Consider the following 26,747-nt stretch of genomic DNA (forward strand, 5'->3'; position numbering starts at 1 on the left):
CCCACTTCAGAAAGAGGTTAAAAGGGAATGGCTGTTGTAACATCTGCAAAGCTTCCCTTTTTAAAAAAAAATATATATTTATATATTTAATTTAATTTAATAAAGATAGTGTTTGAGCAACAGCGGACCCCAACCACAGCATCCAGTGACCATCAATGAAAAGTAGATTTAGAAATACTCTTACATATTTCTGGACTAATATAACACTTTGAAAGATAAAAATAAAGATAGTGATTATTTTTTTAAAAAGATTTCTTAGTAGGGAAGGAAGGAAAAAATGAAACAAGACAGGATGGGGAGGGAGACAAACCATAAGAGACTCTTAATCTCACAAAACAAATTGAGGGTTGCTGGGGGGTTGGGGGTTATGGATAGGGTGGTTGGGTTATGGACATCAGGGAGGGTATGTGCTATGGTGAGTGCTGTGAAGTGTGTAAGTCTGATGATTTACAGACCTGTATCCCTGGGACAAATAATACATTATATGTTAATAAAAATAATTTAAAAAGATATATTTATTTATTTGAGAGAGAGAGAGCTAATGAGTAAGTAGGGCAAGGAGCAGAGGGAGAGAATATCCAAGCAGACTTCTACTGAGCATGGAGCCTGACGTGAGGCTCTATCTCACATGCCACGAGATCAGGACCTGAGCCAAATCCAAGAGTCAGATGCTTAACCAACCGAGCCACCCAGGCGCCCCAGTAAGTGATTATTAATAGCAGGGTAATAATACTAGTGGAATGGTTTTGCAGGAAGGTGGTGGCAAACTGAATTTGTTTCTCTTTCATATCATTATTTCTAAGAATGGCCCAAATCCTGGTGTTCTGTGAGGTAGTACGGATGCTTTCCCTAGAGGCTGGAGTGTAATTCAGGGTTAAAATGTCACTTCTAATTTAGTGTCTATGTTTTACCATATGCTTTATTAACCTTCAGCCAAGCAATAGGATACTCATCAACACCTAAGGCATTTAATACATGTGATTTCCACGGAGAAACAGTAACCCAAAACTCAACCATCCTCCCTCTAGCTCAACTGATACATTTCCTAATCCTTTCAACATCAAGGGTACTAGCATTGGCATGGCGGAGAGTGTCACACAGGTCATGCTGTGATGCAAATTTCAGCCCACGACACACATCCTTTTTGGGGTGGGGGCAGTCTTTTGCCACCTCAATTCAGCCAAAAAACAATAGGACACCACTGGAGATGGAGAGCATGTAATGTGTTTAAGTGATTTTTTGTTATGCCTTTAGGGTGAGTAGATAAAGATAAAAAATAAACAGAAAAGAGTAAAGGACAGAGACTCCAAATTTGGATGAGCCACTGACTGCTGCCAATGGAAACTGAAATGGGAGCCAACCCCGTTAGTGTGTTACAAGCTTAGACATGGGATGTCTACCCAAGCCACTGTCAGTTGAATATGTCTGAGTACAGCTCAGTTTCCAAAATGTGAATCTAGGTCAGTGAAATCCCGCAACATATTTTTGCCCAAAGATTTTCTGTTGTTTGTTCCTGTGTAGATGGGGAGGACTGAGTTCATGGTGACAGGGAGAGTTGGAACTCTTTTCCAAAAACTGCACCCAAGTCACCCCATCTGGTAGTCATTTCTGAAGTCATTTTGTTCCTCACTGTCCCCCTAGGACCTAGTACAAGGCCTGGTACAGCACGGGAGTTCTATAAATATCTGTCAAAGTGCTGATCTGCTCCTTTTTTCTCCTGTGCCCCTCAAATCCCTCAGGCACAGTGTTCTGTTACTTCTCTAAATGGAACTCAGCTTCTGCACAGCCCTTTCTATTTTCACGGCTACTTCTCTAGTCCAGACTCTCCTCTTTATTTCTGGACAGTGTGATGGCACCTCACTAATTTTATTACTTCTAATCTCTATGCTTCTTAAATCATTACAGGCATATGGGCAGACAGAATTTTTCTAAAATACCACCTTCAGCTTTTACACCTCTGCTAAAAAATTCTGAGTGCCTCCCCACAGCCTGAAGAGAAGAAAACCCTCATTCCTTGGCCTCTGGATCAGCCCCAACTTATATCTGGAAGCTTAACTTTATTCTCCCCCCTGCACCCAGCCCTTGCTCCAGCCGTTGTCTATTGATTATAAAACAGATATTCCCCCAGCTGTCCTTTTTGTCATCACCACTCCTCCTCTATGACAGGACAGGCTTGCTGTACATTTTGGTCCACTTGCACTCTGACTCCCACCTCCTGTGACCACTTCCTCCTTAGAACTCCTACCCCTTCTAGGGGAACCCCACACCTACTAGTCATGGATCTTGTGTCACACTGTGACAGTATTTATCTTTTAATGTCCTGTCCTGTTTCTTCAATTAAGCCAGAGGGGCCTTGAGGGCAGAGACTGTTCCTTACTCATCTCAGTGTCCCCTGTGTTTGGGATAGAATCTTTCATAGAGTTGCTGTTCAATAAAGAGCACTGCTGGATGAGGGTCAGGGAGCTCAAGTTTCAAGCTCATCTATGACTCTTTCCAATTGCCCGCTGTTTTATTTTTTCCTATTGCCTTTTAAAAAGTCTTTCTGCAAAAGGAATAGTAATGAAAGGTTCTGGAAGCGTCACTTTTTTTTTTTTTTTTTTAAAGTGGAGAGAGAGAGAGAGACACAGAGAGAGAGAGAGAGAGCAAGCATGTGGGATGGGGAGGGGCAGTGGGAGAGGGAGAGAGAATCTTAAGCTGGGTGCAAAGCCCTATGCAGGTCTCAATCTTACCACCCTGAGATCATGACCCAAGCTGAAATCAAGAGTCAGGTGCTTAACTGACTGAGCCAACCAGGTGCCCCTAAGTGTCACCTTTTTTTCCTATTAGATTTTTATGTATAAATTAGAAAATGATGCTGTTTGTTAGATATCCAATCTGATAGTTTTTCAATTGATGCCTCCTCAAAGAAAAATGGAATTAGGTTGGAGTCTTCTGTGGTTTTCTACCCTCAAACACGCATGAAGATATTCAGCTATGCACATGTCTCCCATCTCCCATAGCCATTGAAAGAACAATATCACTGTGGTCAAGAGTCTTCAGTCAATCCACTTTGGAACTATCCCTATGGCTGGTGCTCTAAAATTAAATGGTTGCTATTTTTTAACAGGTGTTTGCACATCCATATGTTCAAGACACAGTCCTTCACCTTAATTGCCCATCCTGAAGCTTCCGACGGGAAGGAATGAAGCTCTCATTTCCTAGTGAGGCTGATTCAACTCTGTTTGCTCAGGATGAGACTGAGTACAGGAGACAGGGTCACACAGGGAGAGCTGGTGGCAGAGCCAGAAGGACAACCCACGAACTGGGATTCTAAGTTACCAGCTTAGCACTTATTGCCATTTTGGCTCTTTAGATAACAATGCTTCTTTACTAGCATCAACATGATTATTTTTAAACCTAAGTTCTTGTTTAACATCAGTAATGGTGTGAAGTTTAGCCTTTTTGTCTCTTTGGCACAAATCTTCACACCCAGAGATCAGGTCCTATTAGATTTCTGTGTGTGTGTGTGTGTGTGTGTGTGTGTGTGTGTGTGTGTGTTAGGGGAGGGGGTATGGAAACATAAGTCAAAGGCAAATATCCTGTCCTCAGAAAATGAAAGGAGCAATTTTTGGTCATTTGAAATATTTTAATAAGAATTTCAGCATGCCAAATGAAGTAGATGATGGCATTTGAGTTATTATCCAGTTAGGTATTATATTTTAAGTCACACAATGTTGAACTCTAGGAGGGAAAAAGGTAAGGAGTTTCTAGCTTTTGATGGCTTTAATCATGATACTTGCTCTACTTTTATTGTAACTTGGAATACATACCCTTGTACCTATGATATATAGTTGTTGGCTTCTTCTGGTGTGCATTATTCAGGATTCTAAGTAGATGCTTTTGGAATTTGCAGAAATCCTCGAAGGCCATGGCTCTCAACTGGTCTGTGCTTCAGAATCACCTGTAGAGCTTTTCAGAAATGGAGATGCGATCCAGACCCAGAACATTAGGATTTTCTGAGGCAGGTCCAGGTCAGTGTGTTTTCAGAAAGTTCCTCAGGTGGTTTTCAAGCCACACCTCTCATTAAAAACCACTAATTTAAGGTCACTTAGGCCTCTTCTCTTGAAAGTAAGAGTCTTGGATTCAAAGGCCATCCAACAGATGCTTGAAATCCCCCTCTAACATCCCACAAAGCCTGCTGAATATTTATCAATGTCCCATCGTATAATGGACAGAGTGAACAGCACTTTAAATGTAATTTCTTCCTCTTTTTTCTCTGAAATTTTCTTGAAAGCTCAAGAGAATAAAAACACTATTATTATTCCCTTTCTCCTACTTGGCCAATCTTGCCTTCTTCCTGCTTTGGAACTGGTGCCGAAATTCAGCATGGCTGTTTTGATCTCATAGCTTCAGATTATTTATGGCCCTATTATTCCAAGTATTTTATTTTGGCCACCCCAGCCTTGTTGGCATACAGCTCTGGGAATATCGTCAGATAAGACAACTGTTGCCAGGAAAAGCAGCATCAACAGTTGTTACAAACTCAGAGGCTATTTGGTTTTCTGTTAATTTCTTAATTCAGGCATGGTAGTTTTTTTCTTTTTTTAATCATTGTTTTGTGGATCTGGTGAATACAACTGGAACAGACAACCAAATAATAAGACTAAATTAAACCCACAATGGGACTGTCAGCATGCGTTTCACAGTAAAGACCCAAAGTGGGAAATTCTGTGGCTACACACTGTAATTCGCTGTGACAACAACAACTTGAAATGCAGAGTCTTTATTTTTCCATTTCAATCACCCTGTTGATACTAGTTACCTCTCATTCTGTCTTTTGGTTTTTGCTATTTGTTGTTCCAGTTGTCATCCAAGGAAATTCCAGGCAATAAAAAAAAATAGAAAATCCAAACACATTAAGGGTTTTTCCATCTTCTTTCTTTATATGACCATCTATAAAGTAACATGGACATTTTTGGACATAAAAATCAATGCTGAAGCTGAATCAAAAAATGAGAGGAAATACTGTCTGAGTGACCTCTATTATATAGTTAGTCATTCAAAAGAGAAAAACATGCCGTGTGCTATGCAATTTAAATTAGCTGCAAAGCAGCCCATGTGCTCATTCAAGGAATCTTACAAATGCAGCTAGTTATTTCAGGAAGTAGATAAGAAATCAAAAGACATTTCCATCAATATACATTATGAGCGTCAATTTAAAATTACAAGTCTACTGGAATTCCACTTACTAGATTTCAGCTACATTTACATGACAAAGACACAAAAAAAGGAGCGGTGATCTCATAATTCTTTTCTTACCACATCCTTTCAGTACTTCTATCAAAAGCATTTTAAAATTTTAAAATAATAAGTCATCGTGATACAAAAGAATGGACTTATTAAGCTAAAAAAAAAAAAAAAAAAAGGGCCAACAAACAAAACTGCAGATGCCAAAAGGGGAAAAGAATTGGTTTCCATAAGGGGTTAGGAAGGCAAGGGTGAGCTCCTTGCTGCCTGGCCAGCAGATGGCAGAGCACCCCCAGCTTGGGGAGAAAGTTCCCCCCAGCTGGGGAGAGTTTTAGCTAAATGTCACTCCCCCACCTCTTCCCATCTTCTCTGCCTTCCTCCCTTTGTTCACCTTTCTTCCCTTCTTTTTTTTCCCCCTAACTGACCAGAGGACTGAATGCTACCAAGGAGATTGAGTTAAAAATCAATACAGTGAGTCCCTCCAGAGGGCAGGAATTACAGTCTATCCTCTTATGACCGAGAGCATGTAATTAATCCAGGTTCCTGGAAAGGAAGTCGATTTTGGAATGGATTTAGGAAAAATTGGATGGGATGTGGTGCAAATCTACTCTTTGCCATGCCTCTGCCTCCCCAGTTGTACTGAGGTAAACTGACAATTAAAACCTATATATATGTAAGGTATAAGAGCTAGGGGGAGGGAAAATGGGGAGCTGTTGCTCAAGGAGTACGACCTTTGTCTTTTTTTTTTCTTAATTAATGCAATAAAAAGAGGTTAGTCTGCAGTAAAGACAGGAATCATGTAGAAGGTAATCCAGAGGCTTAAGAGTTAGATCCCACTATTGGAAAATTATTTATGTAAGTTGATCTCAGCCCACTTCCAATAATACATTACATACGTATTTTTGTACACTTTAAAAATTAAACATACAAAGTAGCCCCCTTAGCTACTCGACTCCCTCACTCCTTAAATTACCACTATTCTGACTGTTGATAGCATAGTTTTGTCTCTTGTTTAAATGAAGGACATAATAGAATTTGTGTATTTTTTTACTTTTAAATTTTGTTTTAAAATATTTTATTTATTTATTTGAGAGAGAGAAAGCCAGAGACAGCATGAGCAGAGGGGGCAGGACAGAGGGAAAGGGAGAAGCAGACTCCCTGCTGAGCAGGGAACACTATGCAATGTGGGACTGAGATGGGGCTTGATCCCAAAACTCTGAGATCATGACCTGAACTGAAGGCAGATGCTTAACTGACTGAGCCACCCAGGCACCCCAAGAATGTGTATTTCTTGGTGATTGACTTCTTTTGCTCAAATTATGTTTGTGACCAGCAGTTGCAGATGTGCAGCAACTGGAGTTCTCATCATCTCTGAGAAGGCAAACATCCCTTCTGCAAGAGTACTAATAGGTCTATTACTGTGCAAGAATTAATTAATCTTACACTATTTTCTTGTATAGCTAGAAGGGCAGGATGAAGGTATGCCCAGAGGCACATGCAGAATAATAGAAAGTATTGGGGGGGGGGAACTATAGAATAGACAGGTTGCTCTGAAGATGGATTTTGCTGAGATAATAGTATTTCTAGGATAAGACTTGATGTTAAATGTCTGGGTATTTGCTCAAATCAACCTCCAGTAGCTTGGCTGTATCAGCAGTAAAATGCAGTAATAACATGTCCTCCTTTTTTCCTTCCCTTCATTAAATATACTCTTTATTAAATGTGTATTAAATGTGCCCTGTGTTAAACGTGTTCTGGATTTTTCAGCAGAGAGTCACTAAAGTCTTCCTAGGTTGAATGATTTCATTTAAATATACAATACACACACTATTAAATCTACTACAACTTAGACAGGTATGAGACTATGTCTATAAGATTCTACTTCATTAACCAAAAATCGACTGCAACACGTTACGAAGTGTTTCAAATGCAATAAGACTATCTAGAAACCCTTGGGCTCTCTGCTTTGCATGAATATATAAGTAGTTTTCTAGCTCTGAAAGAAGCAAGCAAGCACTCAGCAACCAGTGACAGATGTGGGAAGTACTCAAGCTCTCAGTATACAGCACAGGAAGGCACAGTTTACCTCCGTTTAAGTGCTATGCCCTTCAAAGAGATGCCCAAGTGGCCACAAGCTTCTCTATAGAGACATCAAGATCAGTAAGGGAAAAACAGACATCTGGGACTAAACTCACACCTTTCATCATAAGTCAGATCCTGGACACCACAGCAGACATGTGAAGAGGTAGTGGGTAGTTGGAGAGAGGGGAGGAGAGAGAAGAAGCGCAGCTGAAACAAATTTATGGCAAAATAATTGGAAAACGAAGAATGAGTATGGAGTGGGGTGGACAATTGGGGAGAGGAAAATTAAGGCCCGGGAAATCTGATTCCAGAGGACTGTACGCAAAATGTTTTATTTCATCAGGTCTCAGTATTTTTACCTATAAAATGGAAAAAAATAAAACTGATAGATTTCACTATGTGCAAATGGTCTGTCTCTATCCATTTGTCTTTCTGCTTACTTATATTAGTATTATTATCTCCAAATTAGTAGTAGGACTTACCGCACTATCAATTTTATTGACTTTTCTAATACAAGAGCCAAAACTGTTCTCAAATACATAAACAATTCAGCTCACTAAATGGGAATTTCAGCAAACCACCTAGTTCCGACCTGAGAACATGCCTGCATGGAGATCTCACTATTCTTCCATTCAATTTATTCCTTGGCTTTCACTACAAGGAGAGCCTTTCTGATGCTAGAAACACGGCAGGTGGATATTTGCCAACTCTACAGGCCCAGAGTTTAGGAAGCACATTTGCTGATGGAAAATATGATCTCCGAAAAGTGAATACCATTCCACTAAGTGAGGATTATTTATAGCTTCTGACACAGAAGGTTTCAAGTATAGAGTGAACATCATTATTAACACTAACTCAAATAAACTCTACAAGAACGAGGACTATAAAGTCCACACCAGATGCCCTTAAAAGAAGTAATCTTAGAGGACTTGACTTGATGATGAGATGGGAAAGATGAGTGGAGAAATGGTAGTGAATCCAAGGCATACAATGGGCCTCGGGCTTGGCTTTCTTTTTTCTAAGTTATCAGTGGTCCTCTTTTCTGATTGTAGCATCTTCTCCTTCCCTCTCCCCCCCCCAACTTTTTTTTTTTTTTTTTCGAAAGGACTGGTGGTCCAACATCTCTAAAGCAATATAGACCCTTCTGTTCAGAAGCCCAGACTCCTGCTTCATGGAGATAAACTCATCTTCTTCCTCACTTTTAAGTCGCTACCTCTTCAGACTTCACCTGCTCCATCCAACCATATCTCCAGGAGCCCATAGGAAAACTCTTTATCAGTTGGGCTAGTTTGCTCAGATCTCACATATGTACCCGGCTCAGTCTTTGTCTATACTGTGTCCCCACCTAGAACACTGTCTCACTGAATCCTGCCTTGGCAAACCCTTCTAGCCCCATTTTTGTCCATGAGGTTCTCTCTGAACATCCAGCCCCCAGGGAGCTCCATCCTCTCCTGTGAATAGCAGTTAGGACTACTTCACACAGTGTTTTGCTAGTTAACCATATTGTACTATCTCTTAGGTCATTATGTGTTAGTTTCTCCAGACTATTTAAGTTAGGGTCCTATCTGAATTAGGAATCAAGCTCTTTGAGTTAAGGATCTAGTCTACCCAGAATTGCAGATGGAGCTACTTTTTGTAATCTGTCTACCCAGAGGATGTTCCGTCTGCTAATTAACAAGAGCACAGGATAGGCCAGCTTCAGCCCTCTCCTTCCCTTATACTCAATCTCAGACATGCGCTGACCAACCCAGCTGCCACAGATAGACACCACAGTTAGTCCCTGAGGAGAAAAATAATCTTTCTAGATCCTTTGAGTGATACCATCTATCAAATATTTTTTACCATCTATCAAATATTTTCTTTCAAGACACCACCTTTCCTATATGTGGAAAGTTGACACAGCCTTCCAGATGAACAAACAAGAGACATTCTCTAAAGGAAACACAGAAAAAAATACCTAATTCAAATTCTAAAGCAGGCTGTTTAGCAATGATTGTTAAAAGTCCTAGGAATGCAATCAAAGATACAGTATGAGTAAACGAAGATGGGAAGGCCAGGAGCGCAGGCTGAGGAAGCTACAGGAAGTCCGGGCGGGAGGGGGAAACTCAGCAATTGGAAGGCCAGGATTTTTTCTGAGATAAAATGCACCAAGGCTAGTACTGAGATAGACAAGTAAAGACCTAAAAAGAAAAAAAAAATTAACTGTGCACCTTGGGACACACAGAGTTCCTCTCTTTGCCTGAAAGAAGCTTCTGTCTTTGGTCCTTTCGTAAGTCGTGAGGAAGAGATGGTAATCCCAGCCCACCATGTAGTGTTAGCCTTGTGGCTTGGGGTGAGTAATTTGATCTAGTTCTCATCTGCAAAATGGAAATAATACCACCTCTCCCATTTACTTATTCATCCATTCATCTGATATTTATTAAGAGTCCACCATGGGCCAAGCATGAAAGGGAACAATGGTGAGCAAAACAGACATGGTCTTTGGCATGATGGAGGGTCCAGATCATCTTGCGGGGCTATTACAGAGAAGGAAAAGCACGTCGCAGCGGAAGGTTTTGAAGACTTCCACTCTTGACCTAGCTCTGTGATTTGGGCAAATCGTAATTTTTTCTGGGCTTTCCTATTCTCACCTGTGAAACGAGACAAATTCTTGTCCTAAAATTTTAGTATTCTAGATGCAAGCAGTTAAATTTTTTATGTATTTCTGAATCATGTTTTCCTAAAAGATTATTATGAAATATTTCAGACACACAAAAGGATAAGAATAATATAAGAACCCCTTGTGTACTATCTTAGTTAAGGAAAGTGCTACTGGTGGCATGCCTTCCTTTTCCCCAGAGAAAGTAACTGTGATGTTCTTGGTTTTTCTTATTCTAAGTCACGGCCTTTCGAGGATCCCTGGTGTATGAACAGTTCAGCAGTGAAGAGTTCTTACATCCGTTCTTACAACTGGTGTTCCTAATTCCCAATGAATGAGAGGTCACGACAGTGTTGACATGAGAAAGCTTGAGTACCAGCCTGTTCTCAGCCCGCCACTCCTGCTTGCCGCCCACCCAGTAGTCAGAATGAGGAAAACCACGCGGCAGGCATTGCCGGCTGCATTTTGAAGGAGCATAGTTTTGTATCTACCTTTAGGGCCTTCTGCGCAGATTCACTGGATCCAATTGCGATCAGGTTAGGCCCAGCCATGCTGCAGAAACTCTTCAAATGCAAAGCATCAACCACTGGGACTGTGGAGACGGCATAGTCCTATGTGTGTAATAGAAACAAGCAGTTTGGCATTGCAGAATAGTTCTAAAACTGACTTAACCCTGCCCAAAACATGGCTATTTCTAGGGAGGCTACCAGGGGCCCTGAATATCGGAAGAAAAACTGGGATCTGTAGGTTTTGGTGTTGCCAGTTAAATAAAGACTACTTAGAATACTTCCCCCACCCCAGAAAGAGAGTGAGCACATGCATGGAGGTAGGGAGGAGCAGAGGTGGAAGGGGAGAGAATCTTAAGTGGGCTCCATACCCAGCATGGAGCCAGGTGCTGAGCTCCATCTCAGGACCCTGAGATCAGTCATGACCTGAGCCAAAATCAAGAGTTGGACACTTAACTGACTTCCACCCAGGCACCCCAATAGAGACTACTTTTAAGAAGAAAGTGCAGAGCCTCCTTCCAGATGTGTGATTATGTCAACAGCTAGATTTGCTGGTTGATCCATGGAGTGGGTTACTCTGGAAAGTTATGTCGGAATATCCTGTGCAAACTAAAGCCTCATGTCCTCAAGGGGAAAAGAGCTTCCTACACAGTCTGGTGAGCCAAGCCAATCTATTAATAATAAATGGAGTAAAGGGACCTTGAGAAGACGTGTAATATCTAGCCCAGTTTCCAGCACATAGTGGGTACTAAGTACAAGTGATCCTTGATTCCATTGTGAAAAATCCATGTTTCATGTTTGAGTCAGCGGGGTCTCGAGACTTTCTGGGAAGTCATTTATTGTGTAGGAAATCTGTCAGGTAGCTGCATGATTTTACAGTGGGGGAAAAAAACAGAAGATGTCCAAAATTTTGTCTTTTATGGCTATGGTAGCTCAATGCAACCTATTTATTGAGAAATTTGAATTTGACAGCTCTTAAAACTTCTAACAAATGTACTAATATTAGGAATTATTTTGCAGAGCTGGTGACATATAGATACCATTATTCACGACATGCTGATTCAATGTGTCTATGAATGCTTATTAATTATTGTATGCCAGGCATCAATGGTCTAACTTTACCTACCTTAAAAGTATCAGCCAAGATTTCAGCACCTCGTTGATTTGTCCTTTTGGAAAGGCCCACAAAAAATTCTCTGCCTATAACAAATGTCATGGAACACAATGAGTACATGGCACCAGTGATGGCATACTGTTTCTTTATCTGTAAATAATGAACTTAAAGCATCACACAGTTCTTTCCTACCACAGAAAGCAGCTCTGCTTATACTCTGACCTCTGCTCTCTTTATACAGATCTGATTTCAAACTACCATCCTTAGAAAGAAACTTTTTCAAATTCACAGAGGTGGAAAGTAGAATAGTGGCTGCCATGGTCTCAGGGGAGGAGGAACTGGGAAGTCAGTGTGGTAGGTATGAAGTTTCAGTGTGTGAAGGTGAAAATGTGCTGGACATGGATGGTGGTGATGGTTACACACTGAACTATACACTTAAAAATAATTAAATGATAGGTTTTATGTTTTATAATTTTAGCACAATAAAAGAATAAATGTTCCACTTAGGAAATAACAAAATTAAACACCTTCATGTGTAATAAAAAATTAAGTAATTGCAATGACAAAATTAAGTAACTTGCAATGACAAGTTAGTAATGCTTCCCCTTTTTTCCCTAAAAGAATAATATCAGACATTCATGATGAAGTCAGATTCCTTTTCTTATAACGATGATGTAAAGGTTGAAGAAACTATACGCATAAAGGGAGTTTAGGGCTGACTGGTCTTCAGGCCTGACCTCTAAAAAGATGCCCTTAAAACTCTTATTTGTTGTTTCAAGTCAAAATGTCAGAGATACCTATTTGCAAAGGAGGATGGAACTTTCTAGTCATTTGGCTTTTCTGAAATTTCATAAATTTTCTTCTCAGAAGGCAAAACATCAAGAAAAAATGGTCCCCTGGTGAGAGGCAAGCAAACAATTATAGTAGATAATATTAGGCAATATATAACTGTGAGGATTCTTAACTTTTTCATTTTTTGAAAAAGAATTCTACATGAAATGTGAAAACATATTCAAAGAGAAATCAGTATATTTTGATCCAGAACATTAGGGTAAAGTATAAAAAGCGAAACCATGTAGAAAGAATTGCTTGATAGACTTTACAAATGTTATAACGTTAATCCTCATGATGTCCTTAAAAAAGAAGTAAATGACCCAGGTCAAATGATGTTATGATAACTTCCAATGGCTTATGCTTTTGGCAGACAGAGGACCCTTTGGTGGCACATTGACGGGCTTTTTGTTTTTGTTTTGTTTGTTAATGGTGTGTCTGTATTGTCCCTTGAGAAAACTCAACTACCTACAAATCTAAGGGAAAGATATTTTATCTGAGAAAAGTATTACTTTATTTAAAAATCAGCTGGGGGTCCCTGGGTGGCTCAGTGGGATAAAGCCTCTGCCTTCAGCTCAGTTCATGATCCTAGGGTCCTAGGATCGAGCCCCACATTGGGCTCTCTGCTTAGCAGGCAGCCTGCTTCCTCCTCTCTCTCTCTCTCTCTGCCTGCCTCTCTGCCTACTTGAGATCTCTGTCAAATAAATAAATAAAATCTCTTAAAAAAATCAGCTGAAAATTTTTAAATTTCCTTAATTATTCTAGATAAAAATAGATTTATAAATTAGATTTATATATAATTTTTAGGAAAAAATTTAGTGGATTAAGCAAATTTAAACAAATTCATAATGGGGCATGTGCACTATTTCTATTTTAAAAGACTAAGGTAGCAAAGCACAAAGAAAAGCAAACTGCCCATCACTTTAAAAAGTCAATTGGACTTCTGTTTCTGGTAGTATGGTGGACTATATCCCCCTAAATGGCCTTTCTTTTTTTATTTTAAGATTGTATTTATTTGACAGAGAGAGAGAGAGAGCACAAGAGGAGAAGAGGGAAAGGGAGAAGCAGGCTCTCTGCTGAGCAGGGAGCCCACGTGGGGCTCAATCCCAGGACCTTGGGATCATGACCCAAGCCGAAGGCAGATGCTTAACCGACTGAGACACCCAGGCACCCCAAAATTCCTAAATAGTCTTTCTGATGGAAATAACAGAACTTCTGGAACTGAAATATTAAAAAACATTTTTGTTGTTGTTTTGTCTGTTATGTCAACTTTTTCTGTTATCAATTCCCCCTTTCCCATGTCATTTGTCCTATTGATGATCCTACTTTCTGGATCTGATTGGTTGTTTCCCTGTGTATCATCTAACATGAAATTGTTCCTTTGTATGTTCAGTAAGCTGATAGTTTCATGTAGATGTTTAACTAGATTCTTGTTAAAAAATTTTTCTTTGCTAGGACTACTTCAGAGGTGGGGCTGAACTATTGTATCACATCATGAAGCACATGACTGACAGCCACATTGTTGGTGATACCAGAATAATCTGTGTGTTCAAGGGGTATCAGTCTGATCCATCCATTGTAAAGCTCCCCATCAAGCTTTCATATAAAGGTTTTAACAGGCTTGGATGATCATTACTCAGATCCATTATTTTATTAGGGATCTACATTTACTGGCTAGAATTCTTAAAAACAAAAACAAAAAACACTTTCTCAATCAAGTATTTGGTCTACTTGAAATAGAATTAGTAAAGGAAAGATAGCTAAATGCCTGAATCTTTCCTTCACTTATTAACTATCAGAGTAGTAAGGTGGCATCCCCAGCAACTTATAATAATGACTTATATGTTTTTTAAATAACACCATTACCCATAAATGAGTCAGAGAATAAATCATAATGGAAACTGGAAGATATTTAAAACTAATGATAACAAATATATATCAAAACACAAAGGATTCAGTTAAAGCAGTACTTGAAGGGAAAGTTATACAGCTTTAACTGCTTGCCTTAAGATGAGAAAAGGTTCAACATTAAATAGACAAACTTCCAAATTCAAATTTAAGAAAAAAGGAGCAGAATAAAAACAAAGAAATTTGAGGGAAAGAATTAAGGACAGAAACAGGAAGAGGAAAGGAAATATATAAGACAGAGAGAATTCAACAAAGCCCAAAATTGGTTCTTTGAAAAGATAAATACAAATGAAAGATCTCTGACACAAAAGAAAAAAAGAGAAGGCATAAATAAACATTAAGAATGAAAAGAGGACATAGCTATAACGCTGTGAAGTTTAAACAGATATCAAGAAGATATGAAGAAGTTTATACCCAACATTTTGAAAACTTAGATAAAATATGAGAAAATGGAACTCACAAAAACTGACTCAGAAAACCCTCAATAGACATGGAACCATTAAAGGAATGGAGTCCGTTTAAAATCTCCCCACAAAGAAAGTACCTGGCCAACAGGGTCTATTTATAGGTAAGTTCTCCCAAAGTTCAAGGAACGCACAATTCAAATAGTACTGATTCTAGAGAACAGAAACATAGGAAATATTCCCTAATACATGTTATGAGGTTAAGATAATTCTTTTATCAAAGCCAGAGAAGGAAAGCAAGCAAGAAAAATTACAGGCCATAGAAACAAAACTCTCAAGAAAAGACTTAACAAACTAAATCCAGCACTGTAGTAGAAAGAGAGTATATCAAAGCGGAGTTTGACTTCATCCCAGGGATGAAAGACTGACCCAATATCAGCAAGATCAATTAGTGCAATTAACCACATCAATAGATTCAAGGAGAAAATCATATACATTTCACTGGAGCAAAAAGAGTTTATCACCTGAAACTCCATTTCTAGCTGTTTACTTTAAGAAATTCTTATACACATTCCCAGGACACACACACAAGAGCATCCATAGCATCACTGAAGATAATTGAAAAAAACTGGAAAACACTCAAATATCCATCAGCAGTAGAATGAATAAATGTATTGTGGTAATTCTTAACCATGGAATACCACATAGCAGTGAAGACAAAGAGCTATAGCTAGAAGCATCTAGTTAGATCAAAAGCAGAAAAATCAGACTAGTTCCTATAGTATGATCTTAATCATATAAAGTTATAAGACAAGCAAAATTAAACAACATATAATTTAGATTGAGGCAAAAGTCGAAGGTACTGATTAATACAAAATGCAGGACAGGCTGAGAGGAGAGAGAGGTTGGGAGTGGGGCTCCTATGGTCGTGGCAATATTCTATTTCTTAAAGCCAGGTGGCAGACAGCAGGTGCTCATCTTATCACTGGTCTTTAAAGTGTGCATAGACATTTACAACTCTTTTTTTTATTTGCTCCATATTTCACAAAAATTAAAAAAATGAAAATAGAGATAAGCTGATGTCCATTTCAGAGGAATAGGATTGCAATAATTTCTGACAGTAGCTGCTGGCCTGACTCATAAGATTCCTGGTGGAGCTGGAGTTGGATAGCTGCTTTCCTTCTGCCCACTTCTCGATCGACTGTTAATGAAGCTCTGAGTTACAAAAGGAAGAGGATCCAGAACACATGGAAAGTGCTACAGATTTTGTTCCTTACCCAACTCTTCTGAATCAAAAATTGAACGGTGAGTGTTGCCCAATATGGTAAATGTGGTTAGTGCCACTTGAACTGTATACTTAAAAATGGTTAAGGTGACAAATTTCATGTTTTATGTATTTTACCACAATTAAGAAAGGAAAAAGAAAAAATTGAGAAGTAGGAAACAGAAGGCAGGACCAGTCAGGCATTAGGCATGAATGAAGTGCCAATCAGATATCTCAACATGATCTCAGTTTTGAATAAAAGAACTTTCAAGACATTAACTTAAGGATTGAATATTACCAAAATAAGCTTACAGATAGTGTCAAAGACAAGCCTCACTCATTAGGTACCTAATGAGAAGTTGAGGCAAAAACATCAGGATTGAAATGTTATGGAAAGATCTCTGACCAAAGGAAGAGGTTCCTGTAAAATAGGCTGAGCCAAAACATGAGAAGATTTTAGGGAATCTGTTCAGCTCGGCTGTTAAGATAGCTAAATGGCTGTGAACACAGCTTGTTTTAAAACATACTTCAAATATTATCAATACCTGCTTACAAGAAGTTATTTATTATATGGCTATGTTCTGGTAAAAAAAAAAAAAGTTTTATTGTAAGGAAGCATGATTTACATCTAGCTTTTCACAAAAGCCTATTTTCTAAGAGAAACAGTCTGTTGTTCTGTGCTGCCAAAAAGAATGAAAAGTGCCATCAATGGGAGACACAAAGAATATTCCAAGGGAAACTTACTAGGCAGATTCGAAAGAATGCCTGAGTCTGCTTGGACATGGCCAGAGTTGAGAATGCAGCATAGGCCTCCCTGATCCCTTGTTCTGTGTTCTTATGGCTCAATGGGTGTGCACTCCATGCCCCAGAGGAAGGGCCATTGCCTGTGACAACAGTAGCCCAAGTTGCGCACTGCGCAACTCCAGGGTGGTACTATTCATAAACCTGTGATAAGAATGGTGTCACCCGGAGCTCAGCAACACAGTGGTGCCACCCATAGGTGTGACACTGGGCAAGGGACTACGCAAATATCACAGAATAAATACCTCTCCTCCTCCTAGAACATTAATTATATCAAAATGTAAGTAATACAAAATATTACGTTTAGATTAAAATGAAGATGGCTATATTTTCTCTCTATATAAGGGATTCAATATAAAATTCACATCAGCCAAAATATTAGACTTCTAAGAAGCTTCATATTTTCAGTGGGGCCACCTGGGCTACATTCCCAAATCCCTGGGAACCAGCCCTTGCTGGCAGGGTTACATCTGTGAAACAGGTATTGATTCTCTGACATTCAGGGTAAAATAAACTCTCACTATAAATTAAAAATTATTATTGATTGTCTTGTTTATCAGTTAACTAGGATGAATCTGGGGATCCAAATTTTAGGTTGTGACTTTTGCAAAACAGTAATAGGACCATAAATAGCTGGAAAGGTTAAATGCTACTATTACTGTTTCTTTCTTTCTTCCTTTCTTCCTTTCTTTTTTAAAATATTTTATTTATTTATTTGATAGAGAGAGATCACAAGTAGGCAAAGAGGCAGGCAGAGAGAGAGGAGGAAGCAGGTTCCCCACTGAGCAGAGAGCCCAATGTGGGGCTCGATCCCAGAACCCTGGGATCATGACCTGAGCTGAAGGCAGAGGCTTTAACCCACTGAGCCACCCAGGCGCCCCTAATTACTGCTTCTTTAACAGCAATAATATGGCCACTATAAAAACTGATTCTAGTTAGATACAAAATAATATTAGCTGTTTGTATTGGTTGAGTTCTGCTATTATTCATCTGGCATAGAAGGCAAATCAATTTGCACTGAAAATTATTTAAATTCATCTTGCTGTCTGGGCAGGAAAATTATTTGTAAATGACACATCTTGAATTAAGAAACTTTTAAATACAAACCAGATATAATAGCACACAATGCAAAACTATGCAACCCACAAGCTCAAAGTATAAAATATAGTAGATGCAACCTACAAAATGATAGGTACACACTGGTAACAATTTTGTAAAAAATACGATAGATGGCATGCATATAAAAGTACTAAAAGGACATGCACCCAAATGTTGAAATGATTATCTTTCAATGAAAGGTCATTTTCACTTCATTCTCTTTTGTGCTTTCCAGTATTTTCCAAATTCCTTCAGTATTTTCCAAATTCCCTGCAGTTAGCATTTTTCCTTTGGTAATTAAAACAAAACAAAAACCCCTACAGTTAAATAATACAAGCCAGGTATTAGAAACAGTTTTGGATAAGAGAAAGTGAGGATGAAGATACCTGTGAATAAGACGTCTCCACCATCTAAGGTTGCATTTTCGTCTTTCATCTCTACTAGATTAAGCTGAAGTTTTTCTAATGCTTCTTTCATCATGTCAACCTGTTGAAAATAAAATGATTCAGATTGATATCCTACCATTTTCTAACAACAAAACTAATCATCTAAAACTTCTGAACACTGAATCATGTTCTTACATACATAAGTGCACACACACACACACACACACACCCTGTGAATATATGAATATACGTAGTGTAGTTTGGACTTGCAATGACCATTTGCAAGACAATAAATTATGTATTAGAAATTGTCCATTTTGTCTTTGTCCAGTCCATGCTAAAGTCAGTATTATCTTCCCTTTTTCTGTTGGAGGCTGACTAAGTAGGGCACTGTTGGAGGCTGACTGGTTAGGACACTGTTGGAAGGCTGGCTAGTTACAGCTTATGAGTCAAGGATGGTGGAAGGCAGAACACATCCTCCTATTCTTGCCAGAAATTACAAGATTTAATTTTAAACCTTAAGTCAGTCAGTCAGTCTTTCAGTGTCTTACGTACACTGAGGAATATATGGAAGAAATATCAATGATAATAATTGGCAACTTGAAATCTCAGCTCACAGGACAGTCATTGTTCTGTTCAAATATTTTTTAAAATGTCAGAACATTTAAGGATTCTCTGTAAGTCTGAACTGCTAATTAAATTTAATCTAGGGGTGCTTAACAGATACAATAATTGCAATCAAACCAAAGAATACTTGAAAAATGAATTTCAGGGACTTTGTAGGATTGCAGGGTATAGTCTAAAGCACAGAGATATTCTGGGCTGAATTAGGGAATATTTCCAGTGAGGTTTATTTTTAACGTAAGAAAAAAATTTAAGGCATAACAAATGCCCTTTGGAATTCACAGTTTAATTCAAGTCCTTCCAGCAGCTCAACAATTTAAATATTTCTGTAGGTCTGAATAACCTTTGACATGGTGAAGACATGCATCGAGAAAACATGAATAGGGGTGGAAGGGAAAACAAGAGATCACATGATACTGAGAAAAGGAGGTAGTTCTGCCAAAATACAGCATGCCCAGGACACATACTGAATTGTCAATGAAGAGTTAGGAGACAAAACTACAGTAGAGTAACTTCTTTTTTTTTTTTTCTTCTTTTTTTTTTTAATTTTATTTTTTTTAAACATATAATATCTTTTTATCCCCAGGGGTACAGGTCTGTGAATCGCCAGGTTTACACACTTCACAGCACTCACCATAGCACATACCCTCCCCAATGTTGATAATCCCACCCCCCCAACCCCCTCCCCCCATTAACCCTCAGTTTGTTTTGTGAGATTAAGAGTCACTTATGGTTTGTCTCCCTCCCAATCCCATCTTGTTTCATTTATTCTTCTCCTACACCCTTAACCCCCCATGTTGCATCTCCTCTCCCTCATATCACGGAGATCATATGATAGTTGTCTTTCTCCGATTGACTTATTTCGCTAAGCATGATACCCTCTAGTTCCATCCACGTCGTCGCAAATGGCAAGATTTCATTTCTTTTGATGGCTGCATAGTATTCCATTGTGTATATATACCACATCTTCTTTATCCATTCGTCTGTTGATGGACATCTAGGTTCTTTCCATAGTTTGGCTATTGTAGACATTGCTGCTATAAACATTCGGGTGCACGTGCCCCTTCGGATCACTACGTTTGTATCTTTAGGGTAAATACCCAGGAGTGCAATTGCTGGGTCATAGGGGAGTTCTATTTTCAACATTTTGAGGAACCTCCATGCTGTTTTCCAGAGTGGTTGCATAGTAGAGTAACTTCTAAAGTAATAAAAATACAGAACTATTCTGACAACAAGGGTGACATTCACACAGTCAAGAAGAAAAGAGGATACAAATTAAAATAAATATATCATCTCATCCTTGTCCTGGAACTCATGTAAAAATTCCACAAACCAGAGTGACTCAGAACAATAAAAAAAATTATTTCCATGGACAAAATGGTCTTCATGTTGTAATAAATATATCTAGTGTTCTTTTAGCGGAATAGGTTTTTCTATATAACAGGAAGGGGAATCATTACTGTAGCATCAAAAAAGAAACAAAATAACCTTTACCATGGCTTGCAGGGCTATGGTGAACACAAGAAAACACACAACTGTTTCCTTCTAGCATCTGCCTCTGGGACTGCGGAAAATTCTCTGAGCTTGGAGAGAGATCTTTAGAATGCAGCCACTGTATCTTTGGTCTCTCTTGTGATGCTATTGCTTCTATTGTAACTTAATATTTCAAAAATTACTAGGAATACAGCAATAACATGTATTTTGGTCTGAAAAATGCACATGTAACTTTGTTCGATTCTTAAGAGTTTTAAGAGGAACTTTATTCAATTCTTAGGAGTTTAAAGAGAACTGAAGTAGGGAGGCTGATATATACCAGTTTCAGAAACACCGTATTTCTTTAAAAGTCCTGTGTCTTTCAAATTAAAGTTTTAGAGGATAAAATGCTTGTGGTTTCTTAAAAGTTAAAACAGCTTGCTTAGCGAAATAAGTCAATCGGAGAAAGACAACTATCATATGATCTCCCTGATATGAGGGAGAGGAGATGCAACATGGGGGGTTAAGGGGGTAGGAGAAGAGTAAATGAAACAAGATGGGATTGGGAGGGAGACAAACCATAAGTGACTCTTAATCTCACAAACTGAGGGTTGATGGGGGGAGGGGGGTTGGGAAAGGGGGGGTGGGGTTATGGACATTGGGGAGGGTATGTGCTATGGTGAGTGCTGTGAAGTGTGTAAACCTGGTGATTCACAGACCTGTACCCCTGGGGATAAAAATATATTATATGTTTATAAAAAATAAAATAAAAAAAAATTAAAAAATTAAAAAAAAAAAAGAAAAAAAAAGTTAAAACAGCTGCACCAGTATGAATGGATTTTGGATTATGGATTTTGCACAAGGCCTGTACTTTTTTTTCTCCTTAAATATTCAGTCACATCTATATAAACAAAATCTTCAGGATAGGTCCACAACACAAACATTGATGATACCATATTGCTTTCAGAGTTAAGGGTATGGACAAGTTAAAAAATTTGTTAAATGTCAAGTAAATAGTTCTGAGGACTGTAGAACCATATGGCATCAAATTGGCAATGCTAACTCCAGGGAAATTTCTGGAGAAGAAACAAGAAAGGCTGAACCTGGAGGCTGTGCATGGAGAACCGCAAACTCTTGGCACAGTGGTTCTGTGAAGCACACCAACTCAGCTGCAAACAAGGCCTGGTATTGCCCTGATACATGGACCTGGAGCGAGTCAGTTATCCAGGCAGTTAGAATAATAAATGTAACTATATTAGTGGGAATTTTTGCAGGAAAAGATCCAAACCATGAGCCTTCAAAGAAACTGCCCGTTCTATGGTTACATAGCTATGGTTAATGTTGACTTAATTAACTTTCAAGGGGGAAAAAAAAAGTCTAAACAACACACCCACCTTTCACTGAGACACTAACCTTGCAGAGTGGAATTTAGCATTACTCACGGTGGAGAGAAACTGTCAGACAAACAGCATTAGCTTTAAAGGTTGAGTTGAATAGTTCACTTTACCCCCATGAAATGAGAAATAAAAGGGTAAATTAGAGAAACAGCCTTAATTAATTTAAAGCCTACCAATATTATTTTCATACTCTAAAGATTGGCCAGGCCTTTCTTCCTCCTCTCTTCACTCTGCATGTACTTTGTTTCATTCTTTTACTCTGTACTCCCATTTCTTTTTGCCCCCTCTTTGCTACTCCCAAACTTTGCTAAAGATTCCTTCCCTGACCACAGTGGGTTCAGACCACCTCTGTGGCTTCTGACCATCCAACCCGCATGTCTTTCTCAAGAGCTGGTACTAGTATTGAGGTCATTATTGTTTCCTTTTCTTCTTCCTTCCCTCCCCACCTTTTTTTCTTCCTTCTTTCTTTTTTATCCCTGGAGTACTATTGTCAAAAACTGTGGAGCTCTTGGGGTTACACAGAATGCCCTGGGAATGTCTGCATAGTGTAGTGTTATCCCCTAGGACCTGGGATTCAAATCCTGCTCAGCTACTTATTAGCCAGAGACAGCTTGTTTAACTTTCTGGGCCTCAGTTTTCTCATCTTTAAAACCAGTGGTTAGTTATAATAGTATCAACTTTCTCGGCTCCTCCCAATGTTGAAATAGATGCAAAGCACTTAGCACATTGTTATTGCTCAATAAATATTAGATAGGACTTCTATCATTTTGATGAATATCGGCTTATGTGGACCCAGGGATACTTGTACTATGAAACTGACTGACAAAAGAAACCTGTTACTTCTTACATTTGGACACATTTCTTATGTTTTACCCATGTGACAGGTCCCATCTGCTTTCCAGTGAATTCAAATTACAGTCTTTCTACAAAGCCAATGTAAAGTTAGAGCACATACCCTGAAGACACTGAAATTTAAATCATGACAGTTTGATTTCCTCCCAGCTTCTGGAATCTGTCAGGCTATGTGGCAGATTTCTTGTATAATCTCTGCTTTAAAACAGCCCCCTGGACGTACTACATAAGGTGGGAAGTGGGTCTGTCTGGTAAGATGTCCCACAGGACTCAAAGGAGCGTCAGCCAAGATGATACAGAATGATTTGGTTCCTGAAGATAGGACCATTCTAAAAGAATTTCCTCTCTTTGTCAATGCCCAGTCCCTTTTCCTACATTTTCTATCCTACTCTCTTCTCATTTTCTTTCACGGCCCTCATTTCTGTTCCCTCATTTGTCCTTCATCTTTACGTCATCACCCTGTCTTCTCATTTCACTCCTTTTGTGTTCTCATGGTGAGTTGGAAAGAATTGGGGATTAGGTATGTTACTTGGGATGAGTTATACTTTCTGAGCCTCAGTTTCCTAAGCTGCAAATGGGATAGTGTTTTCTAACAGGGTTTATGTAAGAAATAAGCTAATACACAGTGCCTGCCACATTACATTCAAAACCAGTGGCTGCTGATGTTATTGTTTTGCCCTAAATTTGTGCTTGGTTTGGATTCTGGCTACCTTTCAAAAAAAAAAAAAAAAAAAAAAAGACAAAAATAAACCATTTGACCCCAACTCTTCTTTGCTTCTTGCAAAATTTCTCCCAGATACAAAATACTAAAACAAATATAAAACCTTATACCTTTTTATTGGGAGGTTATATTCACAATAGCTTGCAAGAGCACTGTCATTAGTTCAATATTCTTTACTTAGATGGTGGCATTTTCTAGTTGGCCCTGTCCAAAGTTATCTTTGCTGCCTATTTTCAACTATGACCACTTCGAATATTCAACATCTTCACTTTGGATGTCGTGAATGTGCTCACAGGGGCTGATGAACAGTTTTGTGCTCTGATTCCATTAAGAGTCTGCACCAACTTGTTTGCCAAACTGCTTTCCTTTAGCTGCTTCTGCTCGATGGGGTTCCAGATGTTATGACTACAAATGAGGACCTTGGCATTGGCTTGTCTGTGGCCAATATGTCTCTGTCCCTCACAGACCTGCCATGTGTTGGGAGCTATGTTATCAACACTATTACCACTAGATTTTCAATGCCCATTTCTATGTTTCAACTCCCTTTATTACTCATCATATTCTAAAAGCTTTAAAATTATACTGTCATCTTAATCATACTCTATCTAGCTCTTGAAAGCTGAATAGCAGCAGCATGGTTTTGTTGGTAGTAAATAGTTTCATTTTCTCAATTTGTTGCTGATTTTGTTTTGCCTTTAAATGTTAAATGTGACATGTAGATAATGCTGAGGGAGCATTATCTGGTGGAGACTTAATGTCTTTATCATGCATTTATGTATCTTTTCTCATTTAATCAACAATTCAGTTCAACAAACATTTAGTGGATGCCAACTTTTTTTTACAATGAATCTTGGAACACTGAAAAATAAAATAAAATAAAATAAAGATAAATAAACTTTAATGTAAAAAAGAAAATCAAGCTACAAATATTTAGAAAAACACAAAAGCAGTCTCTGTTCCTGGGAAGATAACAGGCCAGTGGGGGTGGATATACCTTATGGATATTGGTGATAATGAAATACTTGTTGGTGAGGGTAGTAAGGATAGACATTAGTATACTCATTTTACGTATGAGTAAACTAGGCTAAAGGAGGTTGATTTGCTAAGTCAAGCCTCCTGAGTCCATGCTCATTCTTATGTTCAAATTCACTGCACTGTGTGATTATGTTTTTTCTGAAGTCTCATCACAAAGCAAAGCCCACATCAGAATTGCAGCTCATGCCTTCTGTTTTCCAGCTCTGTATATTTAAGTCCACTTGGTATTACAAGATCCTATTCCAGGTGACTCCAGATTCCATGATCTCTTCATTTCAGAGATGAGTGACATTTCTGTATACTAGGGCCTTAGGATGCTAAGGTACAGTATAATTAAAATGCTTAGTAATAGGAACAGAATGTATGAACCACATCGAGAAAGCTCACCAATGACAGCTTACACATGAATCACCCCCCTGCCCCCAACTTTGGGATGCCTGAGGTTTGTTCAGTGGTTTACTCCTTAACTTTTCCACATGTGCTAATTAAATTACTAAAACTAACCAGACCCCCCCCCCCAAAAAAAAAAGATGAGGGGGAGGCTTAACATACTAAATGACTCGGTCTTAAAAATTCCTAAATAGAAATATATTAGAATCCTTTGCTGTTAGAAGGACAAAACTCTAAGGAGAAATTTAATTAGCAATGATAACAGCAAACATTTATGTAGTCTTCCTATGTGCCAGACACTCTCTTAAGAAATCATATTTAACTAATCGAACCCTCATAATCTAATGAAACAAGTATAAGCATTACTTCTGATTTAGAGATGAGGAAGCAGAGACACAGTAGGTGACTCGTCCAAGGTCTTCTAGCAGCAGAGCTGAGATCTGAACTCAAAGAACTTTACTCTGAAGTTTGGGATCTTTCCTATACATCTTGTCACTAACAACAAGATCATTTATGTATCTATTATGTACTCAAATGAAAATAAATATTAGAAAAGATTGTGAGCATCTATAATACCCTTAAAAACAGATTATGTTCACTTTATTTATTTGAACAAAAATGTGTACTCAGACATTCTGGAGAAATGGGAGTTGGTGGGGTGGGGGGAGGCGACATACTGTGGTAACGTGAACTTACGTCTGGTTTCTAAAGATCCTAAATTTCGTTTTCCTAAGCAAATACAAACTAACGAATTTTGGGAGCCATACTTCATCCTCCTAATTCCTAGATCAGATTATGAGAAAGAGTTATTTGCAGAGGAATCTTTAGACAGTCAACAAATGTATCTTAATTACAGTAAGATTACAAAAACACACAGGCATGAAGATAAACACCAAACCATGTCACCATACCCATTCCAAACCAATTCAATCAACTGGGAAAGATTCTGAGAATCTACCACATTGCGAAGCATGGAGGAAGAACTCTAAGATGCCCAAGACTGCCACCACTTGATGTATACGCCATGCACAAATCTCTCCCTTTGGGTGTTGAAAGAACATATAAATATGATGATGAGATATCACTCCTGTGATTAGGCATGTTTTATGTCACAGGTAAGGATATTTTGCAGATGCAATTAAGTCTCCAATCAGCTGACCTGGATTAATCAAAAGGAAGATTATCTTAGGTGGGCCTGACCAAATAAGTGAGCCCTTAAAAGGGAGTTTACAGGTCAAAGTCAAAGAAGTCAGAGAGATGTTGTCCTATTAGTCTGGAAAAAAGCGAACAGCCATTTTGAGAACTGCCTACAGAGCAGCCTCTAGGAACTAAGAGCAACTCCTAGTCAATAGCCAGCAAAAAAACAAGGACCCTTGATCCTACAACCACAAGGGACTGAATTTAGCCTATAATCTGAAAGGGCTTGGAAGAAGATCTAAACTTCAGATGAGACCAGAGCCCCACCAACAACCAGGCATGCCATGCCCAGACTGCCAATCTGTGAAATCTGTGAGATAATAAGTAGGTATTCTTTTAAGTGCTATGTTTATGGTAAGCATTTACACATCAATAGAAAATGAATACAGAAAGCCCCAAATTTAAATATATTTTATTTTAAAAATTTATTTATAATGGCCTTTGGTCAGAAGCAAAATGTTGAGCTGCTTATTTCCAAATTGTTTGTCCAGAATATGGTGCAACTTTCTTGAGATGTTCCTAAGAAATTCCAAAGAAAACAAAGTTATAAATGAGCCCCAGATCCCCAACTAACTTCCTTAATCCATTATTTACTGAAATGTTGTACAGTTATATTTTAAAATACGGAAAACAAGTTGCAATACTGTTTTTTAAAGTTACAAATCTAATACACTGCTCATAGAAATGAAAATCATAGAAGTATATATGTAAGTAGTAATACTAAGTAAAAATGTGCCTTGAGCCACCTCAATCTTATTCTTAGTTTTGTTCCTTCAGTAAATAAGAATTGTCTGTTCTGA

General features: G+C 38.5%; 1 protein-coding gene across 1 annotated transcript in view; it reads right to left on the reverse strand.

The window, feature by feature from the left end:
- Nucleotides 1-26,747, reverse strand: part of LOC111143533 (dimethylarginine dimethylaminohydrolase 1) — a 132,582-nt gene that overhangs the window by 19,175 nt on the left and 86,660 nt on the right. The window contains exons 2-4 of the mRNA XM_022497353.1: nucleotides 18,259-18,358; nucleotides 11,579-11,652; nucleotides 10,438-10,557 (exon numbers count right to left, since the gene is read on the reverse strand). Of these exons, the coding sequence (XP_022353061.1) occupies nucleotides 10,438-10,557; nucleotides 11,579-11,652; nucleotides 18,259-18,358 (294 nt within the window). The remainder of the gene's footprint in view (nucleotides 1-10,437; nucleotides 10,558-11,578; nucleotides 11,653-18,258; nucleotides 18,359-26,747) is intronic.

Source organism: Enhydra lutris, unplaced genomic scaffold, assembly GCF_002288905.1.
Source record: "Enhydra lutris kenyoni isolate GAN:26980312 unplaced genomic scaffold, ASM228890v2 scaffoldscaffold9, whole genome shotgun sequence".
Taxonomy (NCBI): domain Eukaryota; kingdom Metazoa; phylum Chordata; class Mammalia; order Carnivora; family Mustelidae; genus Enhydra; species Enhydra lutris.